We start from the raw sequence: 25,414 nt of genomic DNA, 5'->3' as shown, positions 1-25,414 counted from the left end.
GTCTCGTTGGAGGTCCCGCCGTCTGCTCCCCTGCCGGGGGTCCTGCCAACCCTTTCTCCTGTCTCGTTGGAGGTCCCGCCGTCTACTCCCCTGCCGGGGGTCCTTCCAACCCTATATCCCGTGCCGTTGGAGGTTCTACCGGGGGCCCTGCCAGCCCCATGTCCATCACCTGTCTCGCCGGGGTTCCTGCCAACTCCTGGTCCACTTCCGTGGGGGATCCTGCCGAAGCCTGTCCGACCGGCTCCGGTTTCTGTCCGGTCGACACCGGGTCCTGCCCGGTCTCCGGAGCTGTCCCATCAGCGCTTTCCTGCCCGGCCTCCGGATCCGGTCCGGTCGACACCGGTTCCTGCCCGGCCTCCGGAGCTGTCCGGTCTTCGCCCTCGAGCCCGGCCCTCTGAGAGCCGGAGTCTTCACCCTCAATCCCGGCCCCTTAAGAGCCACGGCCTTCACCCTCGATCCCGGGCCCCTGAGAGTCACGGCCTTCGCCCTCGAGCCTGGCCCTCTAACTTTCCCGGCCGCGGTGCCCTTCGCTCCTCCATATCCCCCTTCTCGGCTTCTACCTTGCCCCCGGGCCGTCCGCCCGAGATCCCTTCCGGGTCCTCCGCGGTGCTCCTGGGTTGTCAGCCCAAACCCGTCCTCCTGACCCCCTCCACCCACCCTGGTGGTCCTAGTTTTATGTCCCTCCTCCGGTCCCCCTCCACCCACCCTACTGGACATTGTTTTTTGGACGTTTATGGGACTGTTTTGGTATTTTAGGGACGTCTGGAATCCGTCTCTTGAGGGGGGGGTTCTGTTACGAGTATTGTGTTATGTCACGTTTTCTATGTCTTGGTTTGGGTGTTTTGCTGTTCTCCCCGTCATGTTTTCCTCTTGGTATATTGTCTGGTCCTTTTCCCTGTGTTTTTCCTCCTGTCGTTAGTTTCCCTGGTGTGTCTAATTTCCTGATTGTTTTCACCTGTCACTCCTTGTGTGTCTCCTGTGCTCATCAGTGTCAGCCCCACCCCTGATTGTTCCCACCTGTGTCTAGTTACCCTGTGTTTAAATTCCCCTGTCTCCCAGTGTTCAGTGTCGGTTCGTCTTGTGATTTGGCTTGTCCTCGGTGAGTGTTCTGTTCTGTCTGTGTATTAATGTTACGGCGTGTGAAGCAGGTAGGACCCAAATGCAGATTAAAGTAAAAATAATTCCTTTATTTCAAGGCTATATATACACAGACATGCCTTTATCTTCAGTAGACTCGACTACTGCAATGGTGTCTTCACAGGTCTCACTAAAATATCTATTAGAAAGCTGCAGCTGATTCAGAACGCCGCTGCTCGAGTCCTCACTAACACTAAGAAAGTGGATCACATCACTCCAGTTCTGAAGTCTTTACACTGGCTTCCTGTGTGTCAAAGAATATATTTCAAAACATTGCTGCTGGTTTATAAAGCTTTGAATGGTTTAGGCCCAAAATACATTACTGACCTCCTGCTAAATTATGAACCATCCAGATCTCTCAGGTCTTCAGGGACTGGTCAGCTTTCTGTCCCCAGAGTCAGAACTAAACATGGTAAAGCAGCGTTCAGTTATTATGCTCCAAATATCTGGAACAAACTCCCAGAAACCTGCAGGTCCGCTGCAACTCTTACTACTTTTAAATCCAGGCTGAAGACTTTTCTTTTTGTCGCTGCTTTTAATTGAACTGTTCATATCTTAAACTGCACTGTAACTTTTATCCATGTACTTTTTCTTTTAATGTTTAATTGAACTATTCATATTTTACTGTAACTTTTATCCATGTATTTTTCCTTTTAATGTTTATTTCAGTAGCTTTTCTTTTTTAATGCTTAATGTCTTTCATTTTTTGTAAAGCACTTTGAATTGCCTTGCGTTGAAAAGTGCTATATAAATAAACTTGCCTTGCCTTGGTCTCCTGCACTATATTACCTTATTCAGGCTCATTCTCTTCTAAGTGTGCTTCCATATTCTGTTGTACATTTTCTTCAGAAGCCATTGCCTGACTATGGTTATTTTACACAAGTACAGAACAAGTTTTTATTTTCTCATCCAATCAATACAATTCAACACATATGCTTGTAGTGTCTCATTAAACAAAAATAATTACCGCAGCGACTATCTCAATTGGCAGTTTCAAAATCTCAAAGTGTTCCCTTTAAATAATATCAGATTTTTAAATCACATTTCATTCCCCATACTGGCCGTCATCTGTAACGATCAACTATCAAAAATAGCTGTGTTAAATAAACGCACAAGGGGTTCTTGATATGAAATAATATATTAAAGGTAAACAGAACTGATAAACGGACAATCTACTTTCCACAAAATAGTCCCCACGGAAGTGTATTTACTACAGTCTATATGCACACATTCACAAAATAAACAAAGACGGGTTTTATACGTTATTCTATTATATTCACAGTTTTCCAGCCAAACAAAACACAAACAAAACAAAAGTCCGCTCGGCGATAAACCGAAATTGTCTTTACTGCCTAATCCAGGCCACGACAAAAAAAGTCTGTTGCTCCTGCGCCCGTCGGCAGCAAAAAACTTGAAATGTTTGTAGGCCTATTTAGGCTATTCTTTCACACACAGTGACGTCACGAGCTACCCACAATGCAACGCGCGCCATATATATATATATATAAATACGCCATTTTCCTGGAGGTGCTAATATCCTGGAGGTGCTAATATAAACGGCTAGCTAAAGTAGCCAGGCAGAGCGCACTATGTTTTATTTCTGAATTAACGACCGAATAAATCGCTGCATGTCTTCGGATTACATCTCTGGACTTGAGGGTGTGCTCTAGGTCGTTGCCAGCGTAAACTAGAGCTGTGTGGGTTGTCCGATTGCCCTTACAGACTGCCTGCAGATGTATGGAAAAATGAATCTTGAAAGTGGCCTTCGTCGATTTTGGCTGCATCTACGTCTAATTTCTGGAAACACCAGGTGAATACCCCACTTGTCACAATAATATTATCATGCCATTGCATATATGTGGTATTTTAGAGTTGACTAGATATTGATTAAGGCAATAGACTATGATATTCTACTTGCACCTCGCGTGAAATGGCGGATACCGGAAGTACGGTGTCGCACTCGGCCCAATACCCGTATGTGTGTGTGGAAGAATAATCCACAGAAAGAAAAATACGATGATCGGCGTGGCACAAAGGAGCGATCTCACCCTGTGTTGGAGAGAATCTCTCTCTATCTGTGCACGTCCTCTCCACGGACGTGCTTCTTGGTCGGATCGATGCAATATCCACATTCAGTTATTTTCCCCATTTCATTGTAACATACATAAACACAAGCTGAGGAAATCTTAAATTTTCCTCTGAATACCCGCATCGCCACACACACACACACACACACACACACACACACACACACACACACACACACACACACACACACACACACAGTTCCTCCTCCTGTGAGAACCAACCCCTGGCATCCTGTTGACGTGCCCACTAAAATGGCGCCGCGACAGGTGAATATGTAGATGAGGCTTAATGACCCACACCCTCAAACCGTACATAACAGTGGACATTAAGAACTGCAGTTGCGAGGATATTATACAGGTATACAGGTAATTTCATTTCATGATAATCAACATGCCTTAAAACTTTTCCCCTGCCACTACAGTTTAGAATAAACACCTTAAATCAATGTGTGGCCGTCATAATGTAATGTGAGGAGGGGACATTTGTGAAATGAGAAAGGCCGTTGTTTTGACGTTGTTTATTGTCTTCAATGCAGCGTAGGAGACTGCCTCGTGGTTGCTGTGTGTGCGTGTTAGCGTAATGGCGGTCACTATTTTAATGTAGCATAATTGAGCTCCCTGATCAAAGTGAATGCAAGTTAATTTAATTGTTTACTTACATATTTTCCGGGTTTATATCCTAAGTATTTTCTGTGTGTGTTTTGTATTATCTTATTTTTTTCTGCAGGTCTCCCTTGAAAAAGAGATCATTGATCTCAATGGGATTTTACCTGGATAAATAAAAGTTTTGAATTGAATTGAATCTGTATGTGTTCTATGGTCAGAGTTAATACATAAATGCTTGTTGGATGCTAATGATAGCACAGATTAGATTATGATGCTTTGCCTGGGAAGGTATTTAAAACGGTTTGATTACAAAATCAATATCTGAATAGAGAAATTCTTATGTTAAGTCATGGTGTTTATTTCAAATATATTGAAGACATGAATATATATAATAGGGCATTAACAATTGTGTGTGTGTTGTGTCAAATGTTTAAGGGCATTAACAATTGTGTGTGTGCCAAATGAATAATAAATTCTGGCAAGATCCGCCAAATGAGCAGCAAAAAATGTGGTTGTTATCATTTCTCCTGTTTTGCAGGAATATTATCTGTCATCGCGCCCTGAATAGCGGGACCTGTTACAGTAACACCCAAATGGATAAATATCAAAGTTTTTCTTTTAATCCATAATTTCAAATTGCCGGATGCACTTTTACAGCCAGCTTTGGACCCCTCTCCATTTCTGCCTGTGCTTCAGCTGGGACAAAGTGTCATTTGTGGGGTAACAGCTGTCTGATGGCGTAACAGATTGGTGCCTGTGCTAATCTCATCTGTAAACAGGAGGAACCGCTGCCAGCTTAATCTGCTCATCTCTGCTGGAGAGGGGCTAGGCTAACCCTGCAGGCAAGCTGTAGTGAAGCTAGCAGTTTAAAGCTACAGTCCAGTCACCTCAAATCAAGCCAATATCTCCAGATGGTATCCGGGTGCCATCAGTGAGCACTGCTTAAAGCTTTAGCTACAGAAAAAGGAAACAGAAACTATAGGTTACTAGCGTAACCCCGGTGTCAGAGTATGAGTGAGATGTCTCACTATGGGGTGTGCCTCCCCGCGTATGCCTCAGAAGCATCAATGTCATTACGCCAATCCTGATTGGCTGGTAATCTTGATGACTACGTCAGGGAATCCACCCACCCTTTAAGTAGCTTGCGCTACGACGCAGCGTCATTCAAAATAAGCACCTCTTCTCACTTCGCCTCAGCAAGAAGGGCCGTCTGGTGAGACATCTCACTTCATGTTACTCTGAGAACAGGGATTACGCTAGTAACCTATAGTTCTCATTCATAACATCTGTTTCTATGTCTAACTATGGGATATTGAGAATCCCGTATTGTTAGATATGCTTATCTCGAAAATCACCAGTACTCAACAGGTAGAACTCTGTCCCAACACGGACCCTGAGCCCAGCACTGCATGGGCCACGCTTGGAGCAGAGACATCCAATCTGTAAAAACGAACAAAAGTGAGCGGTGAAGACCAGTTTGCTGCTGCACAAATGTCCTGGATGGAAACCCCCTTAAACAAAGCCCAGGACGTAGCCAGGCCACTGCCAAGTCCCATAAGGGCACCAGTGACCTGGTCTGACGTTTCATTAAACGTCAGACCAAGGGATGCTGGCTAGCCGTCTTTCCCTCAAATTCCACATGGCATGCGGCAATAGCAGCCAGGTACACTTTAACCATAGAGAAAGCTCTGTGTTTATCAATCAGGTCCTGCAGAAATGACAAAATCACACCGAGAGGACATTGAAAAGAGACGTGTCCCTCTTGGAGGCACCACTCCTCAAACACTCTCCACTTACAGTCATAGAGAGACCTGGTGGAGGAAGCCCTTGCACTCTGAATAGTGTGTATCACCTTCTGAGGAAGCCCCACTGAGACAATCCTGCAATGTACCCACAGGTGAAAGAGTTAACGTGCTGAAAACCCAACCCCTGCAGGGGGGTCTTTTTTGAAATACTAACATAAAATACACATTCTGGTAGTCTCTAGAGAAGAACAAAAACAAATCTATTACTACACGACATATCTAAAAAAAATAATGCCATTTTAGTTTGTTGTTACTTTGTTCTGAAAGCTGAACCTGCTGCTCCTCACAGAGAGAAGAGGGAAGAGGCTGTGAATGACTTTACATTGTGGATAAGGGTGGATAGCCCCCATTGTTCTGTGTGTCAAAATGAAAGACAGCCCACACATCAATCATCAAACCGTGGGGTCTCATTTCATTACGTGTTGATTTCTATCAACACGTAATGTTGTATCGATGTATATAGAGATGTACTACAGCAAAAGTATTCTCCGTCGGGATTTCCTGCACCACGCCGTTATCCTGATTCTGATTGGCCAGAAGACATTAGCAAAGATGTTTTATTGAGAAGACGATCACTACGTGACAAAAGTTTTCAAAACAGTTTCTAGTCTTTGGTATTTCCAGACAAGTGGCTGCTGAAATCAATCTTACGAACTGCTGTCTGTGCAATTTACTCCGCGAGTTGGTGGACTTATTTTTGCTTACTTTAACATCATTTTTTATGGTGGGGCTAAGCCATTTCTCGGTATGGCTGTAGCCTACCCCAGTCATACCCTGGAGCCACCGCTGTAATGTATATAATAAGTGTCAGTACGATTTTATATTGTATTTGCATGCATTTCCTGTTTGGAGAGTGGCGCTGTACTGATAGTGGAGATTTTATTTTGTAATTCTTAGCGTGCACAGCTTCCTGTCCTGAGAGTGGAGGTGTCCTCAGAGTGGAGGTGTCCTGAGACTGGCGCCTGAGGCAGTCTCCCTTGGGATTCCCTGACGTAGTCGTCAAGATCACCAGCCAATCAGGATTGGCGTAATGAGAATGATGATTCTGATGCATACCCGGGGAGGCGCATCCCATAGTGAGACATCGAAACGAATGTTATGAATGAGAACTCCTGTTATTATTGTCACATTCCCCAGAGCACACAGATGATACAGCATGTCACTTTGGTGATTGGGGATAAATAAAATGTCCTTTTTGCTGTGCATTACATTTAATAAGCTAAATATCTCCTTGTGCTATTTGATTATTCTCACATTGAAGAGTGAAAGCATTTACTTTGGTTTTAAATAATAAAGCAGCCTCATAAAGAATGGATTATTACAGTTCCCTTTGATGTGGAAAGCCTGATATGATCTTCTAATTGAATCTCCACACTCCTGACATCAAACTATGGCAGCAGCAGTCGCAGGCCTGATGTTTGATGGATATCCTGCCATGTTATTTTAAGACTTGTGGGGGACGGCGTTCAATCACTTCATTCACAATGAGTTTTTAAGCGCCTCTTAAGGGAAATACAAATAGTTATGGTTTCCCGTGCATTTGCAGTGATTAATCAATGCCCCTTGAACCTTTCTCATCAAGAATAAGAGATTCAAAACTGCTCTGTGGCAAAGCTCCCAGGATCAGGGTGCAGCAGGGAGTTGCTGGAAAAGACGCATAGTTCTGTTAATAAATGAAGGGAAAAGGGTTTGACCCGAATGTAACTGTTTTTAAAAGACAGTATTTCTCTAGATCAAGTTTGCTGCCAGTTTTCATGCCGTAGGAGACCCCTCCCCTCTCTTTGGTTTGTATTCAATTATGGTTAAAGCTGAATGAAACAATTGTTGGGACACTTGGGGACAGAAAGCGGGAAACACAACACCTGACAATTCGGCAAATAAAGTTGTTATAAAGGGTAGAGGTAGAATGGCTACTCATACGACATTTCTGGTCTATGGCTCATGGGGAAAAAAACGATCACCATTACCAAGACATGTGGAGTGAACCACACAACAAACTGTTAGGTTAGGTCATTTTGTATTTTAAATGACGTTTCTTAATTTCTGGAACAGAAGATCCAGTCTGTTCTTTGTTAGCATGTTGCTACAGAAGCTACAGAAGAACAGCAGTGAGAGGTGATGTCAGGACGCCGGCATTACCTGCAACTTCTGCAGCTGCATGGTTTTGAGTTCTGGGCAATCCTTTGCAGGAGCACCCTCTTCAGCATCTTAAGTTTCTGAATGCCCACTGACTGAGTCTCTCCTTTACTGACAAGACATTCGCTTTGTCTCAAATTGTGTACTCTTACATTTGCTGTTTTGAGTACATAATGCACCCCAATGCAAAGTATGGCAAAAAAAGGTTGAGTGTGGAACGCTGGACACTGAAAGACCACCATCTTGGCGACATACCAGGACCAACTGCTAATGCGGTTGCTCTGATGAACACAGCACTGTACAAATAAAAGTATCCATCTTTTGTTCCATTATTTAATAAACATAACACTATACAGTTGTCAATAAGAAGCCAGCATTTATTATACAGATGTAGCGCTTCATTTCAGACAGTTTGAAACGCGAGGGCCGTGATTGGTACGTGATCTGCCCTCGCTCAAGGGAAAACCTCCAGCTTGACTTGAGACCGGCCCCGTGATAAATAAATGTAATTATTATGAAGCCAGCTGCAATGAATCATTGATCCACCAGGGGGTGCAGTGGGGTTCCACACTGGAGCTCATGTGAAATAAAGTCAGATACAGTACGCTGGATGTACAGCGGAACTTTGTTAAGATCCATATGTCACGGATATCATACTCTGTCTGTGCTAAATAAGAGACATGTAATCATTTACAAAACATCACCATGTTGTTATTTAACAAAATAATGTTGTTTAGTCGAAAAAAACGAACGGGAGGAAATGCAGCCTGGCTCTCGATTTGTAATCCTAATTTAATCATCATCTTCACCACGACCATTTATGTTCGCCGCATTGACATGAAATCACTGACACATATGAATATGCTGTATTCAACTTCATGAAAACGTTGGGCTCCGCTCGAAATAGGATTGAAGTCTATTTTTCGACGCGACGCAGTCGTAAGGTAATGTCGGGTATACATGTTTATGTATAAAAGACATGAAAAAGTGGATTTCACATTTTAACATTGCCCAATTCAACCCCGGCTTATTTTCTATCGACCCAATCAAAATGTATTGCCATGCTTTGCAAAGGAGCATTTGGATGGTATGAGGAACTTCTTATAGCTACTGTATGCAACCTTGCCTTCTTTTGTGGTTATTCAAATAAAAGGTTATTTTAATTTGATTTAATACAGATGAAACGGCTAATGCAGAGTATATCTACACTTCACAGTCTTCACAAAGCTACTATCCTTTCTAGGCATGACATGTACACGCAGGGATTGTCTCTCATTTGTTGAGTAGTTGACATCATGCGTCACTAGGATTTGCTGAGTTGTATCAGAGCTCTGAGAATAGTGATATTACTTTCTGAGAGTGTATTCAATCACTACATGCTTTGATCTACAGTATTTTCTAGCCCAATTCCTACCGCATTGCAAACAAAAGGCTCATGTCAATCACTCATATGAAATTGCTTTAGCTTTGAGGTCAAATTATGAAATGTATTCGAACTCTCTTAAATGGTGTATGGGCTATCCATTCTGTGTCATTAAATTCAGCTGCGTGCTTTTTAGGGTTGGTGGAGAATACATTAAAGCAATATGCAGCAGGAAACGCCACCTAACTTTGTGACCTCCAGTAAATCCGCCACACTGCTAAGCCACCACATTTTCTGAAAAGCACACAGTGGCTCTGGTACACAGTAAACAGATAATTACATGGAGCCATATATCCAATGATCTGTCCGCTGGGTTTTCTCTCTCGTTCCTTTCAGCGTAGATTAACAACAGGCTTAATGTGTTATTTTACCCGGGATTAAGAGCAATAATACACCCCACACGTTAGACACACTCCCCACACTCTACCCCTGAGAGACAGCTGACTTTGATACAGAACATGTTGAATATCTGATAGTACAAAAATGTACATATGTGAGAGTGTTGCAGTGCATGCTCAGTATGTACTCATCAGAACTGCTGATGAGTAAATTAAGGGCCTGCATTACAAACTGGGGGTTTGAAATGTAAAAGCCATTACCAGGCATGATGGGACCAATGAAAAATGTTATTGGTTGAATTAAAGCTCACCTATTATGCAATATTTGAACAATATATTATAGGGCCATATCTATACAAAACATGTCTCCGAAGTGTTTTGCTCAAAATACCAAACAGATCACCCATTGTAGCATGCCTCATACCCCTCTTTTTCAGCCCTGTTACAAAAGGGCTGATTCTGGGTCTGGCCCTTTAAATGTAACCGAGCTGCTGCTGGCCACGCCCCTTTGGATCGCGCATGCAGCAGAGAGAAGCAGAAACTCAGCTAAATGCTGCCATGATTAAACGCCATTCCAATAAGCAAGCATTATTTCTGAAACAGTATGGAGCTCAAATGCTTTTTCTCTCGCAGGTTTACCACAAGGTGAGTACCTTTTTATATCCGGCTTCTTACACATGCTCTCTCCAGTACAGGTTAGCTTTGAGTGTTAGCGATGCTTGCTAATGTAGCAGTGATGCAAACACAGGTATGGTGAACAAAGAGAGAACTATTCTAAGCAGAAGAAAAACAGCTTAATATACCATCTGACAAAGGCCTGTGCTATAATGCTTCAATTAACTGGCTATTCTTTATAATATACTCAGATCAATAGGAGACAGAGATGTTAAGTTATAAATCAAGGGTTTTATTATTATTTACAGGTAGATATTATCAAGGGTGTAACTTTGGTTTAAGAAGTGGAGGACACACAAAACAGGGGGTCCTCCGAAATGAAACATATATATTATCATATATATTATCATTATATATAATGTGTGTTATCTAGTATCCTATACATATGAACCTGTTTATTTGTGGGGGGGACCTCACCTCCTCTAGGGGGGTCCGGGGGCATGCTCTTTAAATTGAAGTTAAATGCATCAATCTGGTGCACTTCATTAAGAGATTTATGGATACAGCTCTCAACACTCATATAAAACAGAACAGTATAATGCTTCAATTAACTGGCTATTCTTTATAATATACTCAGATCATGCGTCATGACGTCACCGGTGCTTATCAGGCTCTAGCTCCGAACCGGCCCTGGAACCGCGTTGGTGTCAAGGGGCATTAGTTCGCCGGAGCCTCGCAGCGTGGTTACAGCGCAGAAGTGTGCCGCATTGGCGCATGACTGATGTGAAACAACATGTGACTCCTCTGTTTGTCTTCTGTTGGTCGCTTGTTAGCAGGCCCAGGTACAGGAGGCGTAGAACGAGGGATCATTGTCCACTAGTCGGGCTCACGGATGGATACAAAAATATACTTTGGCGGCCGTTAATAGGCTATACGTGGGAGCCCAAGTAAAGTCTATGTTTTGAAGTGAGAATTTGTCCGTCAGTCCGTGAGTCGGACCCCCCCACCCCAAAAACGAAAACTCTTCAGTTCTCCACGAATTACACAAGTCACCCAAATCAGTGTTAAAAAAGCGGGAGGCCCCGAAAAGCGACTAATTTACTTCCAAAGCACGCATTGTTTCTGATACAGCGACGTTTCTGATAGGACCGTGGGCGTAAAGCCAGCCCACATTTTAGTAATGACGTCATGACCGCAGCAAATCTGGATCAGCTCTGTTGTACCCCCGTTTCTAGAGATGTGGGTACGGAGGAAAAGAGAGAGGGTTGTATTTTCTGACACTTCGTGAGTCTCCTGGGGACACATATTTATGCATAAAAGACATCGAAAAGTACATTTTGCATGATAGGAGACCTTTAAAGGAAATGTGTTTGAGGTATGTACTACTAGTGAGTATGTTGGGATATTTCATTCTTAATGGACAAAATGTCTTAGACAGTAATGACATTTTTTATTGAGATGCAAACTCCCCATAAATCACAATTATTATTATGATTGGGTCACAGATTCTCCCTGACTAGCAATCTGGTTTTTAGATCACTTTGTATCTCTCTCACCTGTTCTCCACTGTTATTGCACACTATTCTCCATGTAGCCACAAACATCCTAGTAACCTGTTTGAATGAATTTGTATTTCTCTGCGCTTGTGTTGCTGTTGAGTTCCTAGGAAACCTCGGCATTGCAGCAGATAACAGTAACGCGCAAGCTAGCAGGGGAGGTAACCATAGAAACGAATGTTGGCTAGCTGTTTTCACTGCAATGCTCTGTGCCCAACCTCACAGTGAGCAAATAGCAAATTGAGATCATATGAATGCAGCTTTACTGTATGCCATGAACATGTTATGCATTAAATATGAAAATATCAAAAAAACGGTGATAACCTTCATGTTCATCAAACACACACAGCATTTTCTTTTAAAAGCACAATTACTGTTAGTTGTGTGACTAACACTAACCAGATCTACCACTAAGAAAGGAAAGGGAAGGAAAAGAAGGAAGGGTTTTAATTAACTCTATTTAAGTTTGAGCCATCTGTCCTTTTGCTTATGTAACAGTTGTACTCAGCTAAAGTAATAACTGACATTTTGGAATGCAGATTCATTGGTGGAGATAAATCTGATTAGGCACAAAGCATAGGAAACACAACAGGTGTAGAAAAAACCCCAAGGTTACCTTTTTACTAACATTGAAGGAAAACATTAAGATCCTTACCCAGGCCCAAAAAAAGTGGTTATTATAATCTGGGTAAACTGTTGGCTCGTTTGAAAGCTGTCTGATCATTTCAATGTCTTATCTGACACATTTAGCAATGAAGCTATGTTAAAGGTGACCTATCATGCAAAATGCACTTTTGTACGTCTTTTATACATGAATATGTGTCCCCGGTGTTCCAGGGAACTCACCAAGTGTCAGAAAACACAACCCTCTCTATTTTCCTCCGTACCCAAATCTCTTAAAAAGGGGCTGCAACGGATCTGATACAGACTGATCCAGATTTGAACACTTCTCTGACGTCACAGAAGTGGCGCTACGGCTATTGAGCCAACTCCACCAATCAGGAGGAGACAGCCAGGGACATTGCCGTTCGAAAGCACTGGAGAAGCTGTAGTACATATGGCAGGCCTGTAGATGGTGGTGTTCTCACAGAATCAGCCCATGAAAAGACGGTGTTAAATTGAGCGACATGAGGAATGGCTAAAATGCATGATCTGTTTGGTATTTTGAAAAATAAAAAGTATAAATATGTCTTATATAGGTATGGTCCTACACTATATTATTCAAATATAGCATGATAGGTCCACTTTAAACATTATCTGTAATAACTTCAGAGAACTGCAGCTACAAAAGTATAACCCAAGGTGAAGTATACAATATTTATGTCCTTATCTTAACTTGAAAACATACTGTAAAGTCTCCACTTTTGAAAAGAACATTTTATTCATGCTCTCTGCTCTATCAGTTATCGGAGGAGGAATGTGTTAGGAGCATTTTCAATTTCCAGCTCCTGTCATTTTGATGCCGATAAGCCAGTAAGCCTGCTGTTCTTCTTTCGTGGACAAGAACCATTTTAAAGTATAATTCAATATATAGAACATGTTTAGGTTTGAACACATCTGGAGGAGGCAGGCGTATCTTGGGAAACAGGGTGGAGTATGGGACTCTTAGTGCTAATGCAACTCGATCCAGGATCCTCTGCTGGGACTCGGTGTCTGTACCCGGGCTATTTTTAGTCCCATTTCCACTGTGACCTCCTGCTACATGCTCTGCCTTTCTCTGAAGTCGCAATCCCTCCGAAGTGGAGCTCACTTGATGACGGCTTCACCTTCTGCTCCCAACAAGGTACAACTTTCTGTATCTCCTTTTTGATTGCTCGAAAGAGATAGACACATTTCAAATGAGTATTCCAATGGTAAAATACCACTATAATTAGTTATCATTCCTTACAAAGTTATGCAGTTAGGAGTGGCACCCCTGGGTGACTTGAATTAATTTTGAAGAGACATTGACATTGCTCACCTTGCAAAAAGCTTTAGATGTAGTTTTTACTTGGGATTCAGCAGAATTAAAAGATGTAACCGTTAATTGCAGTCAAAACAGATATTGGCTGAAGATGGCTCCTGCTTTGAAGATTCCAGGAGAGGGATGGATTCTTTAAATTGGTATAACATCAAAGAGCCCTACATATCAGAGGTTCTGCACACCGAATACTTATCAGTTACGAGACATGAGGGCAGACATGCAATTGGTTTTTCAAGCTTGAGGGAGGACAGGTGGCGCTCTCAGGTCAACAGAATATCTACACCCTCTTCCCTCCGACCCTACCTTCAGGTCAATTAAAGTTCCGGGCTTTACATCCAACAATATTTAAAGAGCACTACGCCAATTTTTGCCTCTATTTGGCATTTGACATTGAAGAGTAAATGTGGGGAGAGAAGTATGACATGTGACAGAGGTCGGTGACTGGAGAAGAACTGTCAACATTGCGGTTATGAGGCTGCTACCATTTTGTTACCAAAGGCTCCAACCCCACCCTTCTACACATAAAGGTCAGCTTTCTTGGCATGCAGAGTACTACCCTAATGATGTTATAGTAAGGGTATCAGTGTCATACACTTGGGCTACAAGACATTGAAATGCATTATGGGAAATGTAGGATCCAGAATGTGTGGGTCATTTCTGGATTACATTTCTACTTAAATATGTCTATAGTGAGTATAATCCAGTGTTTCTCAAAGTGGGGGGCGCGCCATAATATCCAACTTGCTTATGGAACGCACGTTGGAGAGAAATATTCCGGGTAGCGGCGTGCGAAGTCCACGGCTTAGATCCAACTTCTTTGAAACACATTATTAAATCTCTGCTTCGCAGACAAGCAGTATTATTAATAAAGCCCAACCAATAACGGGTTTAGGCAAATACTAATACTGATATTTGAGAGCTACAACAATCTTTTCAATATTATTATTGATAAGAGGACCAATCTGTAGACATGTATGTCTGTGTATATGTGTAAACGTGTACGTCTGTGTATATGTGTAATGTGTATACATTTACCCAATACAAACTCCACCTTATGTCTGTATGTATATTAATTGGGGCATGCCACCTGGAGGGGGGTGTAGGGGTGGGGCTTTACAACTTATTTCAAGAAAGCTCAACGATATGCCCTGTTATGAAAAACTGATACAATTGTTAAAAAATCGATTGAATACAACATTTGTAATGAATTGGCTGAAGTTCCCCTTTAGTTCAGAATAAAACCCGAATCATAATCAAAGATGTTTGATGTGTATTACTGATATTTGGTTCTTAATAAATTGTGACCAACATGCTTAGTGAGAGGAACATTTACCCCCGCAGACATTAGTGTCAGTGATAACAAACTATGTGCTGGAGAAATGTTTTTTAATTACCTAAAATATATATTTTGCAGTTCTGAGCTGACAATTATAACTTTATAACTATAACAGAATATTTGCAATTAGTAAAATTCAACTGATATAAAATACATCTAAAGAATGGTGCCCACTGGTCTGCCAAAATGTGGAAATTAAATGAAAATGGCATATTGTCTATACAATTTTTTTCAGTGATATCTACTTTATGAAGGGAAATGTTCTTGTATAGTTGAAAAAAATAAAGAAACATGTAATAAAGCGTAATATATTGCGAACAACTGAACACCCACGTGGCATCAGGGCCTAACTGTTTCACAGACAGATTTGTGTTCAAAGAGGCAGATGGAGATGGACATCAGCAAAAATGAATAATCTCGCTTACACTTACGGTCCTATGTCTATATCCATACATAACTGAACTTGTTTTGATAATGATGTTCTCATGAAAAATCTTATTTCAAGAATTCTTATTGAGTCTAACTACCTCACAGCATCTCACATTCATTTTGATACTATTTAAAAAAAGAAAAGACTACTTTAAATCGCAGCTATTCCAAGAACCTTAAACTGCCCTAACGATGTTCTTCATCAGTGAATGGAGTTTACAATCAAACCCCCCATTAAGGAGGATGAGGTGTGGTAAAGAGTTCTACAAAAAGCTGGTTAGTGGATCTTGAATTTTTGTTTGTGACCATTACCAAATGTCTGGAAAATAATAATAATGTCTATGAAAACGAGTGGGGAGCATTCCAAACCTACCTCCAAACGCCGGCCTCATGGTGAAGTCATGGTCGTCCACTTTGAGCAGTTGCTCCGTCTTTGTCTTGCGAGCCTTGGTCACATCCGGAGGCTTCTTTGCCAAGGAGCTAGAGGAAGATGAAAATCACCATCAGAGGGTGGGCAACTGATAATGTTTGATTTAAGATAAGAGATGAAAGCAATGCACCAACCCCAGAGAAACCCGATTGAAGAAGAACTGCATAAACAAATCATTTGTTGCACCCTGTTTCTTCGCCTCACCTTTTTAGAGCATTCCGGAGCAAGGTAAAACATTCTTCTCTTTTCTTTCAACCTCTTTATTCCACATTTTCATTTGACTTCACATAACTGAAGCTTATCCTTATATCATGGTTGAGAAAATGCAATGTGCTTCAGAAATGAAGAGATCAAGCCTGAGCAGTCATCCTGACTGCAGAAAGGCACCTCCAGAGTGTATTTGTGTCCTGCTTGAATGGTCTGTCGTGCTGTGATAATAGTGGGTGGTAGAGTGAGTCTAACAGTGATGGTGGTGGAGCTGTTTGGACCTCATGCTGGGTTAAATCCCTTCTGAGGACGGATGGGTGTGACATGCGTCTCCATGCAGAGCAGCAACAGACAGATATACGTTTCCTCCAGTGAGCAGAGAGACCAGATAAGTGTGGGGCCCTGCCTGCCCTCCATTTTGGGTTCTATAGGCAGTATTTTGGGATGATGTGCATCAGACTCGGAAATTACATTTTTTTCTAAACTCAAGTAATTTTTTCAATCTCCAACACATGGGGTTTGTGCTTTGCATTACTTTATTTTGATAAAGGTATAATAATTAATTGATTGAATAATTGTAACTTTTGTTCAAGATGTTACTTTATTTAAGTAGCTTGCACAGGGATTTTATCCTTTCTATCAATACCCATCTAGATACATTGATTTAAACGTCAGATTTTGCGACAGAACACTTATATTAAGCAACCTTTTTTCTTGTTCTCTACATGCAACTCAACAGATTGGGAGAGCAACCTCTCTAATACTCCAAATAATACTTAAAATCCAGCAGACTGAGCAACAAACAGGCTTCAAAAAGTCTCAGGCAGCAGGACTGTATGTGTCTCATTACCTTTGCTCTTTATGAAATAAAACCCTTACTCTCAAGAGAGAGATCATGGTCACAGCTAACACACCAAAGCTGACTGATTGGAGGAGCTTTCAGTGTTCCCAACATTAAAGAGAGGTCTCTTTTTGGACCCTGACTTCCACTCTACAAGGTTTGGAGGCTATTGACATCAATGTCATAATTCACGAGAGGTCTTTGTCTGGAAACACATCATAAATACTTCCTCTTCTAGACTTTAAACGAATGACGGATGCCTGTGAACCCTGAAGTCCTCCTGATGAGCAGCTCAGGGTCCTCCAGGCAGCTTCAACACCATCAGTGTAAGAATGAGTTTGGGTGAAGGTCTGGCAGACCACAGGGTCAGTGAACTGCATTTTAAATAGAGCTTTTCCACTTCTTTTTTCCCCCCACAATTTGACAGGGTTGATAAAAATAAATGTTCAAGACTCCAACATTCAACTTTTAGTATATATAGTATTGCACACGGGGAAAAAAAATAACATCTTTATGATTGGTATTTGGTTCGGAAGAGATCAAGATCTAACACTAACGGCCCCTACACACGGCGGCGTGCGTTGCCGCTTCAACGCTTCTGCCCATTCACTTTGAATGGGGTGACGTCACGATTCGCCGAACTGCATTGTGGGAGCAAAGCGTAGCTTCTCTCGCGGTGCTCGCTGCAAAAGTAGAGCAATGTTCTACTTTTTCCGCCTCGACAGAGGCGTCAGCCAATCAAATCCCTCGTATGTAAATCTGACAGTACAAGCACTAGCCAATCAAACCGGGTGTATGTTGGGAGAGCCAGACCGCAGTTATTTCCCATATGTCAACAAAAGGAGGAGAAAATGATCGTGGCGGTAGGGAATCACCCGGTACTCTATGACCAGTCCCTCTTTACATACAGGGATACAAACCGGAGGAGCCAGGCATGGGGGGAGGTGGCAGAGACAGTGGGGGAAACTGGTAGGTTTTCGCTTGTTTGGGGAGTTTATATCCAGTGCACTTCGTTTGAATGGACAGCTAGCAAGCATAGGCAGTATATTTAGCCAGCATGGATGTAGCATGAATGCTTTGCTTTGTATGTCCGGGGCGGGACATTCATGTGATTGGTTGTTGGTCGGGCTGCTCGCGTTCACTCCCCAAGCTCAAGACACGCCCACCGCCAAGCGGCAACGCACGCCGCCATGTGTAGGGGCCGTTAAGCTCAGAGTTAGAGGGGCACTGGCCCGTGCCCCCCCCATTTTGTTTCAATGATCAATGCATTTGTTAATTATGTTCCTCTGATTGCATTCACTAACAGCTGCGTGCCTTGTAACAAGCTGTCATCATTCTGCAATAAAGCCTCTTCTGACACACTTTATCGATGCAGTGTACAAAGTTCACACTGCCGATTTTCTCCATACCAAACCAGTAGAGAGATACAAGAGAATTTAAGAAAAGGGTGTCATGAAAGTTTCAAACGTGTCTTTGTGCCATGTTGATGAAACATTCTCTTTAATGCATCGTTCACTACCTGCAGGTAATTTGGCTCAATATTCCTCCACATTCTTTTGGTGATTCTGCTTAATATGAGGAATGTAAGTCATTCCAAATGATGAACAAGTGATCAATAAGCTCCACCACTCTCAAGCATCTTAATTAATGATTGGATAGAATGTCCATTTAAACCCGGGGTGGGGAACCTCCAAACGGCCCGTGAGATAATTTGATATGGCCCTCGAGGTAACACACGCAAAATAACTAAGAAATCTAGACCGCAAAATAATTAAACAAGCGAGGGCCTGTTTTTCCTGGCCAAGGTCAGGGTCCTTGAACACAACACGAGCCTAACCCGTCATCACGTGGTATACAGTATGTCTCGTCCGACAGTTCTGACGGAGAGCACCAGAACGCCGCTCCAGCACTTCAGAAATTGCAGTGGCGATCTGCTCATCTGTCATACTGATCATGCAGTCAATAACTTTGTTGTTATTAGCATCTGGTTAGCTAGCTATGCTAACGAATATAAGAAGCTTTTTCTCCAACCAATGAGGTAAAGGCACATCTTTATATGATCGTTATAGTTATAAAAAAATAAGAGAATAAAGTAAACAGGTATACAATAATATATGACAGTAAAAAAAGTTGTTATTAATAAACAAGAATACAGTTAGAAAGTGGAGTGATTTGTAAAATATCCATAAAGAAAAATAAATCTGCTTACAGTTGTTTCATCTGGGTGTTGAGAGATGTATCCATAGATCTCCTGATGTTGCTCTCAAAGTGCACCAGATTGATGCTTTTAACTTCAAACTCTTCCTGGACCCCCCTAGAGGAGATTAGGTCCCCCCCCCACTTAAATCATGTTCACATGGATAGGAAACTAAATTGCAAACATCTTGTGTCCATATATTTCTGTTTTGGTGGTCATGCCACACCGTGCATGTGCATGCATGCACGAGTCATGGTAAAATATCTGGATTAAGAGGTTGCTTTTTCTTTGCACAGCATGAAAGAAAGGCTAAATGAATGGGCTTTGATTTTAGTATTTTTAAGCAGAGGTCAATAATTTGCCCTCGGAGGATGTTGGAAAAATTGAAATGGCCCTTGAGAGGAAAAAGGTTCCCCACCCCTGATTTAAACACACACTTTCTCATTACATTTCTGTTTAAATATTATTTTTACTTCTGGATGTCTGCACAAACTGAACAAATCTGAAACCTTGGCCTTCATTTAATTTTCATTTTATCTTAGTTGAAAGCAATAATATTAAGTTTAAATATATTAGGTTGAACTTAAAGGTGGGGTAGGTAAGTTTCAGAAACCGGCTCGAGTGCACTACAATTTGAAAGTACACAGCCGAAAGAATCCGCCCCTTCCTTCAGACTTCCTTACAGAGCACCTCCTCCAACACACATAAACGCGCAATGCACGCCCAATGACGGCATGCCTAATGAGGGCACGAGATACATTTGTGCGTGCATGAGATGGAAGGCTGACAGACAATTAGCCGGGCCGGCTAAACGGATTGGTTTTACTTTTTACAGTACTACGGCTTCCACAGATGACATTTTTGTATGGATTTTTTGTTAAAGCACTTCAGATATTCATTGCTATCGGGATGTTAAGAGCATTCCATGGAATATAACAAAAAGTGTATCTCGAGCCGGTTTCTGAAACTTACCTACCCCACCTTTAATATAATTGCTTTCAACTAACCTAATACAATTACGTGTAATTCATCGACATAATACATTTAATTGAAGTCAACGTTTACGTTTTTCAGAGTGTTCATTCTGTATTAATTATTTATCTCCACTTACGCGCCATGCTTCTGGGTCTCCACGGTGCCGGTCCATCTGCGCACCCTTAGTTTACGGCACTCCCCGGTAACGAGCAGACACAGCAGGAAAACGAGGGCTTTGATCAGATGAGGCATCTTGACGGTGCACATCCACAGGTGGGTACCTTGAAAGCCCCTCTCTCTCGGATAATTCCAGCAGGAAGCAGCCGGCAGCGCATGGTGCTCACAGGGAGGATGTGTCCTCGGTCATGGCATCATACTCTGCTGCATGAGGAGGAGAGGAGTGTGTGTGAGGGAGGCTACACACACTCATCCTCACGAGAGAGAGAGAAAGAGAGGGGCTGAACAGCTGTAGCCTACAAACTCTGGGGGGGAAACACACATATACACACACACACACACATACGCACACACACACACACACACACACACACACACACACACACACACACACACACACACACACACACACACACACACACACACACACACACACACACACACACACACACACACACACACACACACACAGGGATTATTTGCAGCCTGGCATGACACAACAAGAGAGGCAGATTATTCCTCCCTCTTGTAAATAAAAACCTCATCATAGGAATCACGTTTTACTCCACTCAGCTACATGGTGGAGCAGTTTAAACACAACCCCCGCTCCACCCAATACAGGGCTGCTCAGGCCCCGGGCACAAGCCCCCCTCCATTTCTGAGTGACGGTCTGGCTCAGTTCCCATGTGATTTTTTATGATGGGTTTGGTTTGACAGTATGCCAGTGTCCTTGAGCAAGGCACTGAAGTGTAATCATAATCCCTACATGGCAGCTAAGCTCCGCCCCCATCTCTGAATAAATATATGTGGGGGATGTTTGGCTTTACACACACCGCTCTCATGATGCAGTCAACAAACATCATTTGAATAGCAGCTGTCAACATAATTTGAACATTTTCTTATACTTTCAATGATTATGCTAAGGCTGGTGAATTTTATATTTTAATTGGTGCCTACTGAAGATTTAAATCTTTAAAATGTACTCACTGATAGTGTGGCACAGTGATGATGTCATTTTGTAGTCACGGAAGTAATCATCACAAGGGCTCCCTCCATAAAAAGCCATTTCCATTGGGTTTTGAAACATTATAGAAAATAAGCTCGATAAATAACAAATGATATAACACTCACATAAATATCTCCAAAAAAGTCTCTCCAGCTTGTGTATATTAATTGCCCTGTAATATTGCCCTTACATTTTCCTGCACCACTCTAAACACTTAGTAGGGTTAGTTATTTTAGTGTAGTAGCAGAATTAGTGGAATATTCAAAACTAAGATGGTGCCGCAAATGGCTGCTTCGGTGTTTTTTTGTGCGCTCTGTTTTGTCTTGTGCGTTAATTCAGTGTTTACATACAGTACACCAAACTCTTTCAACAGGTAAGGGCTCCTAAACATTAGAGAAACAACTTCAGCGGATTACATTCCCACTTTTCTCTGTTCTTCCGTGGAATTATTGGACATTCTTGTAAAAGGTACCCTCACGTGCATCCGAGCACTGAAACGCCACAGGAGAGGGAAACGGGCCGGGACACTCGTGCGCCTCCGGAGCCGTGGACTTCGCACGCCGCTACCCGGAATATTTCTCTCCAACGTGCGTTCCATAGGCAATAAACTGGATGAGCTTCAGCTACTGGTTAGTAGAAACAGAGACTTTTCTTCATCTTGTGTTTTGTGCTTCACTGAGACCTGGCTGTGTGGATCAGAGTCCTGCATGATAACCGAAAACAGTGATTCACGGGTGGTATTTTTTCCACAAAAAAAAATTCGGGAACAAAGAAAACAAAGAAGATGCGGGTCAGATCACGGGTGTTGCATAATACATATATAAAAACGCTAATAATTTAATGTAATGTTTAAATCCTATGACATCTCCCCCGCGGGCCAGTGCATAACCTCTGACCACTCTCCCCCGCGGGCCCACGCATAATCATAACATCTGCAACGCCAATCTGCTGCTGAGCACATTCAAAATGACTGAGCCGGTGAAGCCGAAGCTCTCTAGTGGAGAATACAGTATTGCCGAAAACTCTTCATCAAGAGCCAAATCCATTGTCTGGGAGACTTTTGGACTCATCCTAGATGGAGAACAAAATCAGGTCGCTGACATTTTTGCTGCTTTAATCGTGCTCTGTGAATTCTGTAAATTCTTTCACTGCTCATATATATGCGGGTTCGGGTCGGGTTGCGGATATTGTGCCGTCGGGTCGGGTTGCGGAACCAATTGGCAATATGTGCGGGTAGCGGGGCGGGTTCGGTATTGCACGTCGCGGGGCGGGAGCGGGTCTTGAAAATCAGACCCGTGCAGGACTCTGGTGTGGAGGAATATGTTTTTACACTAACAGTGGCTGGTGCAACGATGTGACAGTGATTCTGCAGCACTGTTCTCCCACTCTGGAAACTTTTATCATCAACTGCAAACCCTTCTATTCCTCCCGCGAGTTTTCCTCATTCATACTGGTCAGTGTTTACATCCCACCGCATGCAAACGTGCAGGAGGCGCAGCGCACACTCGCCGACCAGATACTGTGTGTGGAGAGGACTTATCCGGACTGCCTAGTTATTGTTCTTGGTGACTTTAACAAAGGCAACCCAGCCACGAACTCCCAAAATGCAAACTTTTATTAAATGCCCCACCAGAGAGGGGAATATTTTGGATCACTGTTACACCACCATCAAGGGATCCGATCACGCCATCCACCGCGCCGCACTGGGCCACTCTGACCACACCATGGTCCACCTGATTCCTGCATACAGGCAGAAACTCAAACGGCGGAAGATGTCGGCACGGCCGAAAAAACACGACGGTGCAGGACACCCCAATCTGAGTAGGGCGACAGGACACTCATCGACGGCCAGACATCTATCGACGCCGAAAATCGGCCCGGTGTGTCCGGGCCTTGAGACAGATCACAAACTACAAGCCAAAAGCCTCACTCTCCATGAACGACCGACGCCTTGCAAACGATCTGAATCAGTTCTACTGTAGATTTGAAGACAAATAACGATTTCAAAACAATGCGATTCCCATTCTAGCTCCGTGCTAGAGCTTTTCTGGTTCGGAACTGGTTTTTCTTTTCAGCCCCCGCTTTGTTCACACCGCCCAGAGCCCGAGTGGTTCTGCGTCATTGCGTCATAGTTTGCATCATGACGTAACCGTTTACGTGCCTGCTTCATAAAGCCAAACCGTGCGGAAACCCCTCACATCGACAACAACAACAATGGCCGATTGTATTGCAGCGCTACTCGTTTTGGTTTTGATCTGTCGAAACAAAATGGAAGACATGGGACGACTTTACTACGAACTTTACATTTGTCACCTGCAACATATAAACGTTCTTTACAATCATCATCATCATCATCATCATCATCATCATCATCATCATCATCATCATCATCATCATCATCATCATCAACGATGATTCCGTAGGAGAAAGAAGGTAAATATACGTCCTATTCGATGGCGTTAGAGCTAGCTGTTGTTAGCCTCTGCATGCGCCAAGCTCAAAATACCCAGCTTTACAGCATTAATTACTATGGTATAAAATTAAAACTGATTCTCAATGTTATATCCACAGATCATGTGTGATTCCGCGTGTCCAGAGAGTCCTTTGACTACATCTGCAACCAGGTCAGCGGCGTTTTGGGGAGAAGAAACACAAATTACCGTCTTTGTATACCCATTAAACGGGTTGCAATTGCCCTCTGGAAGCTATTAACCCCTGAGCCTGTTTTTCAGGTCTCAGGCTCAACAATGACATTCCCTGAACAAATGACCATATCTTCCCTTCTAAAAGGGTTAAATTAATAATCTTTTTTCTCAAAGCAAGGTTACACCTGTGAGTTGGATGTAGAAGTGTAGAAATATAGATGTTTTTATTTTAAAGTCAATTCAGATTGAACACAGTAGAAAAATGTAAATGATTGTGTCCGTCCAAAAAAAAAAATACTTATAGTGAAAACCACCCTTGAATGATAGATTGGTAGACTAAAAGCTTTAGGAATCCAAACTACAACATATAATATCTACCTTGTATCAAGATTGATGCAAAACAATTGACATGTGACCTTTTTAGAGAGATTTAGCAACACAAAAAACACTTCTGGGGTCATTTGGGTGGATTTGACCTATCTCTGGCCCCCCTTGGTCAATTTTGCTGATTGACATCTCTTTCTAACCGTCTTTCTTGTGCGTTTCCACTGCAGCGGGTAGCTCGCTTTAAGCGTGCCGAGCCGTGCGGGGCCCGTTTTTGGTTGAGCTTCCACTTGGCCTAGTTTTGGCCCGGGGCTACTTTTTCACCTTTTTTCTGGCCCGACTAAATCGTGGTTCTTGGGCCAGGAACAACCAGGCTGAGTCGGGCTGAGTATGCTAAACTAGAGAGAGAATCGCTGGCAAGGGGGCACAACTACAACAAAATGAACATATTTGACCTTGATTTAATTGTAATACACTTTTCAAAATGATGCCGAAGTAATAACATACTGATACCGGTTAGTAAAAACCATGAATTAATGCTTTGACAAGTCTGCAGACAGACGGCAGGCGAAAAACCCTTTTAAAATGCGTGTTTTCTAAATGGAGCTTGGCTAAGCTAACGTTATATATGCTCCGACCGTCCACACTCACAACAACGGCCTATACAGACATAAATAAACCAGCGACTGTATTCGTCATGACACAGGCAGTCTGTGGTTTGTACTTGTTTAACTTTAGTCCAGTTTCTGAACAGATATGAAGAGCTGTGAGCTCTGAGTGCTAAGAGCTAACGGCTGTGTTGTTTTTTGGGGCGCTCATTGAAGATGACGTCACGGCTCCGCCTACACTGCGTTACTATAGTAACTGCCCCAGTTCCTAAACTGTAATGGAAGCGCAGCATTAAAGTGAGCCGGGCCTAATAAGGCCTAACCAAACCGAGCGAGGCCGAGCGAGGCCTGCAGTGGAAACGCGTCATAACCGTCAGAGCCAATGGAATCGAGGGGAAGTCTCACATACTCCTTATTTGGTAATGTGTGTGTGTGTGAGACTGACGCATAGCCAAAACAGGAAGCTGCAATAACTCTGGTGGCTACCATTAGCAGCTAACTTTTACTCTCCGATTTTTACATACAAATGGAATTATGGATTATAAATTTTAAAAAAAAAGATTCCACAGAAAC

General features: G+C 42.7%; 1 protein-coding gene across 1 annotated transcript in view; it reads right to left on the bottom strand.

The window, feature by feature from the left end:
• The window catches only part of gabrr2a (gamma-aminobutyric acid type A receptor subunit rho2a), a 168,341-nt gene extending 147,927 nt beyond the window's left edge, over positions 1-20,414 (bottom strand). The window contains exons 1-2 of the mRNA XM_034110766.2: positions 20,218-20,414; positions 15,805-15,911 (exon numbers count right to left, since the gene is read on the bottom strand). Of these exons, the coding sequence (XP_033966657.1) occupies positions 15,805-15,911; positions 20,218-20,348 (238 nt within the window). The 5' untranslated portion in view covers positions 20,349-20,414. The remainder of the gene's footprint in view (positions 1-15,804; positions 15,912-20,217) is intronic.
• Positions 20,415-25,414: the final 5,000 nt, after the last annotated feature.

The sequence above is a fragment of the Pseudochaenichthys georgianus genome, chromosome 22 (genome assembly GCF_902827115.2).
Source record: "Pseudochaenichthys georgianus chromosome 22, fPseGeo1.2, whole genome shotgun sequence".
Lineage (NCBI taxonomy): Eukaryota > Metazoa > Chordata > Actinopteri > Perciformes > Channichthyidae > Pseudochaenichthys > Pseudochaenichthys georgianus.
The sequence above is the reverse complement of the archived record's forward strand: the minus strand, read 5'-3'. Positions and strand labels throughout refer to the sequence as shown.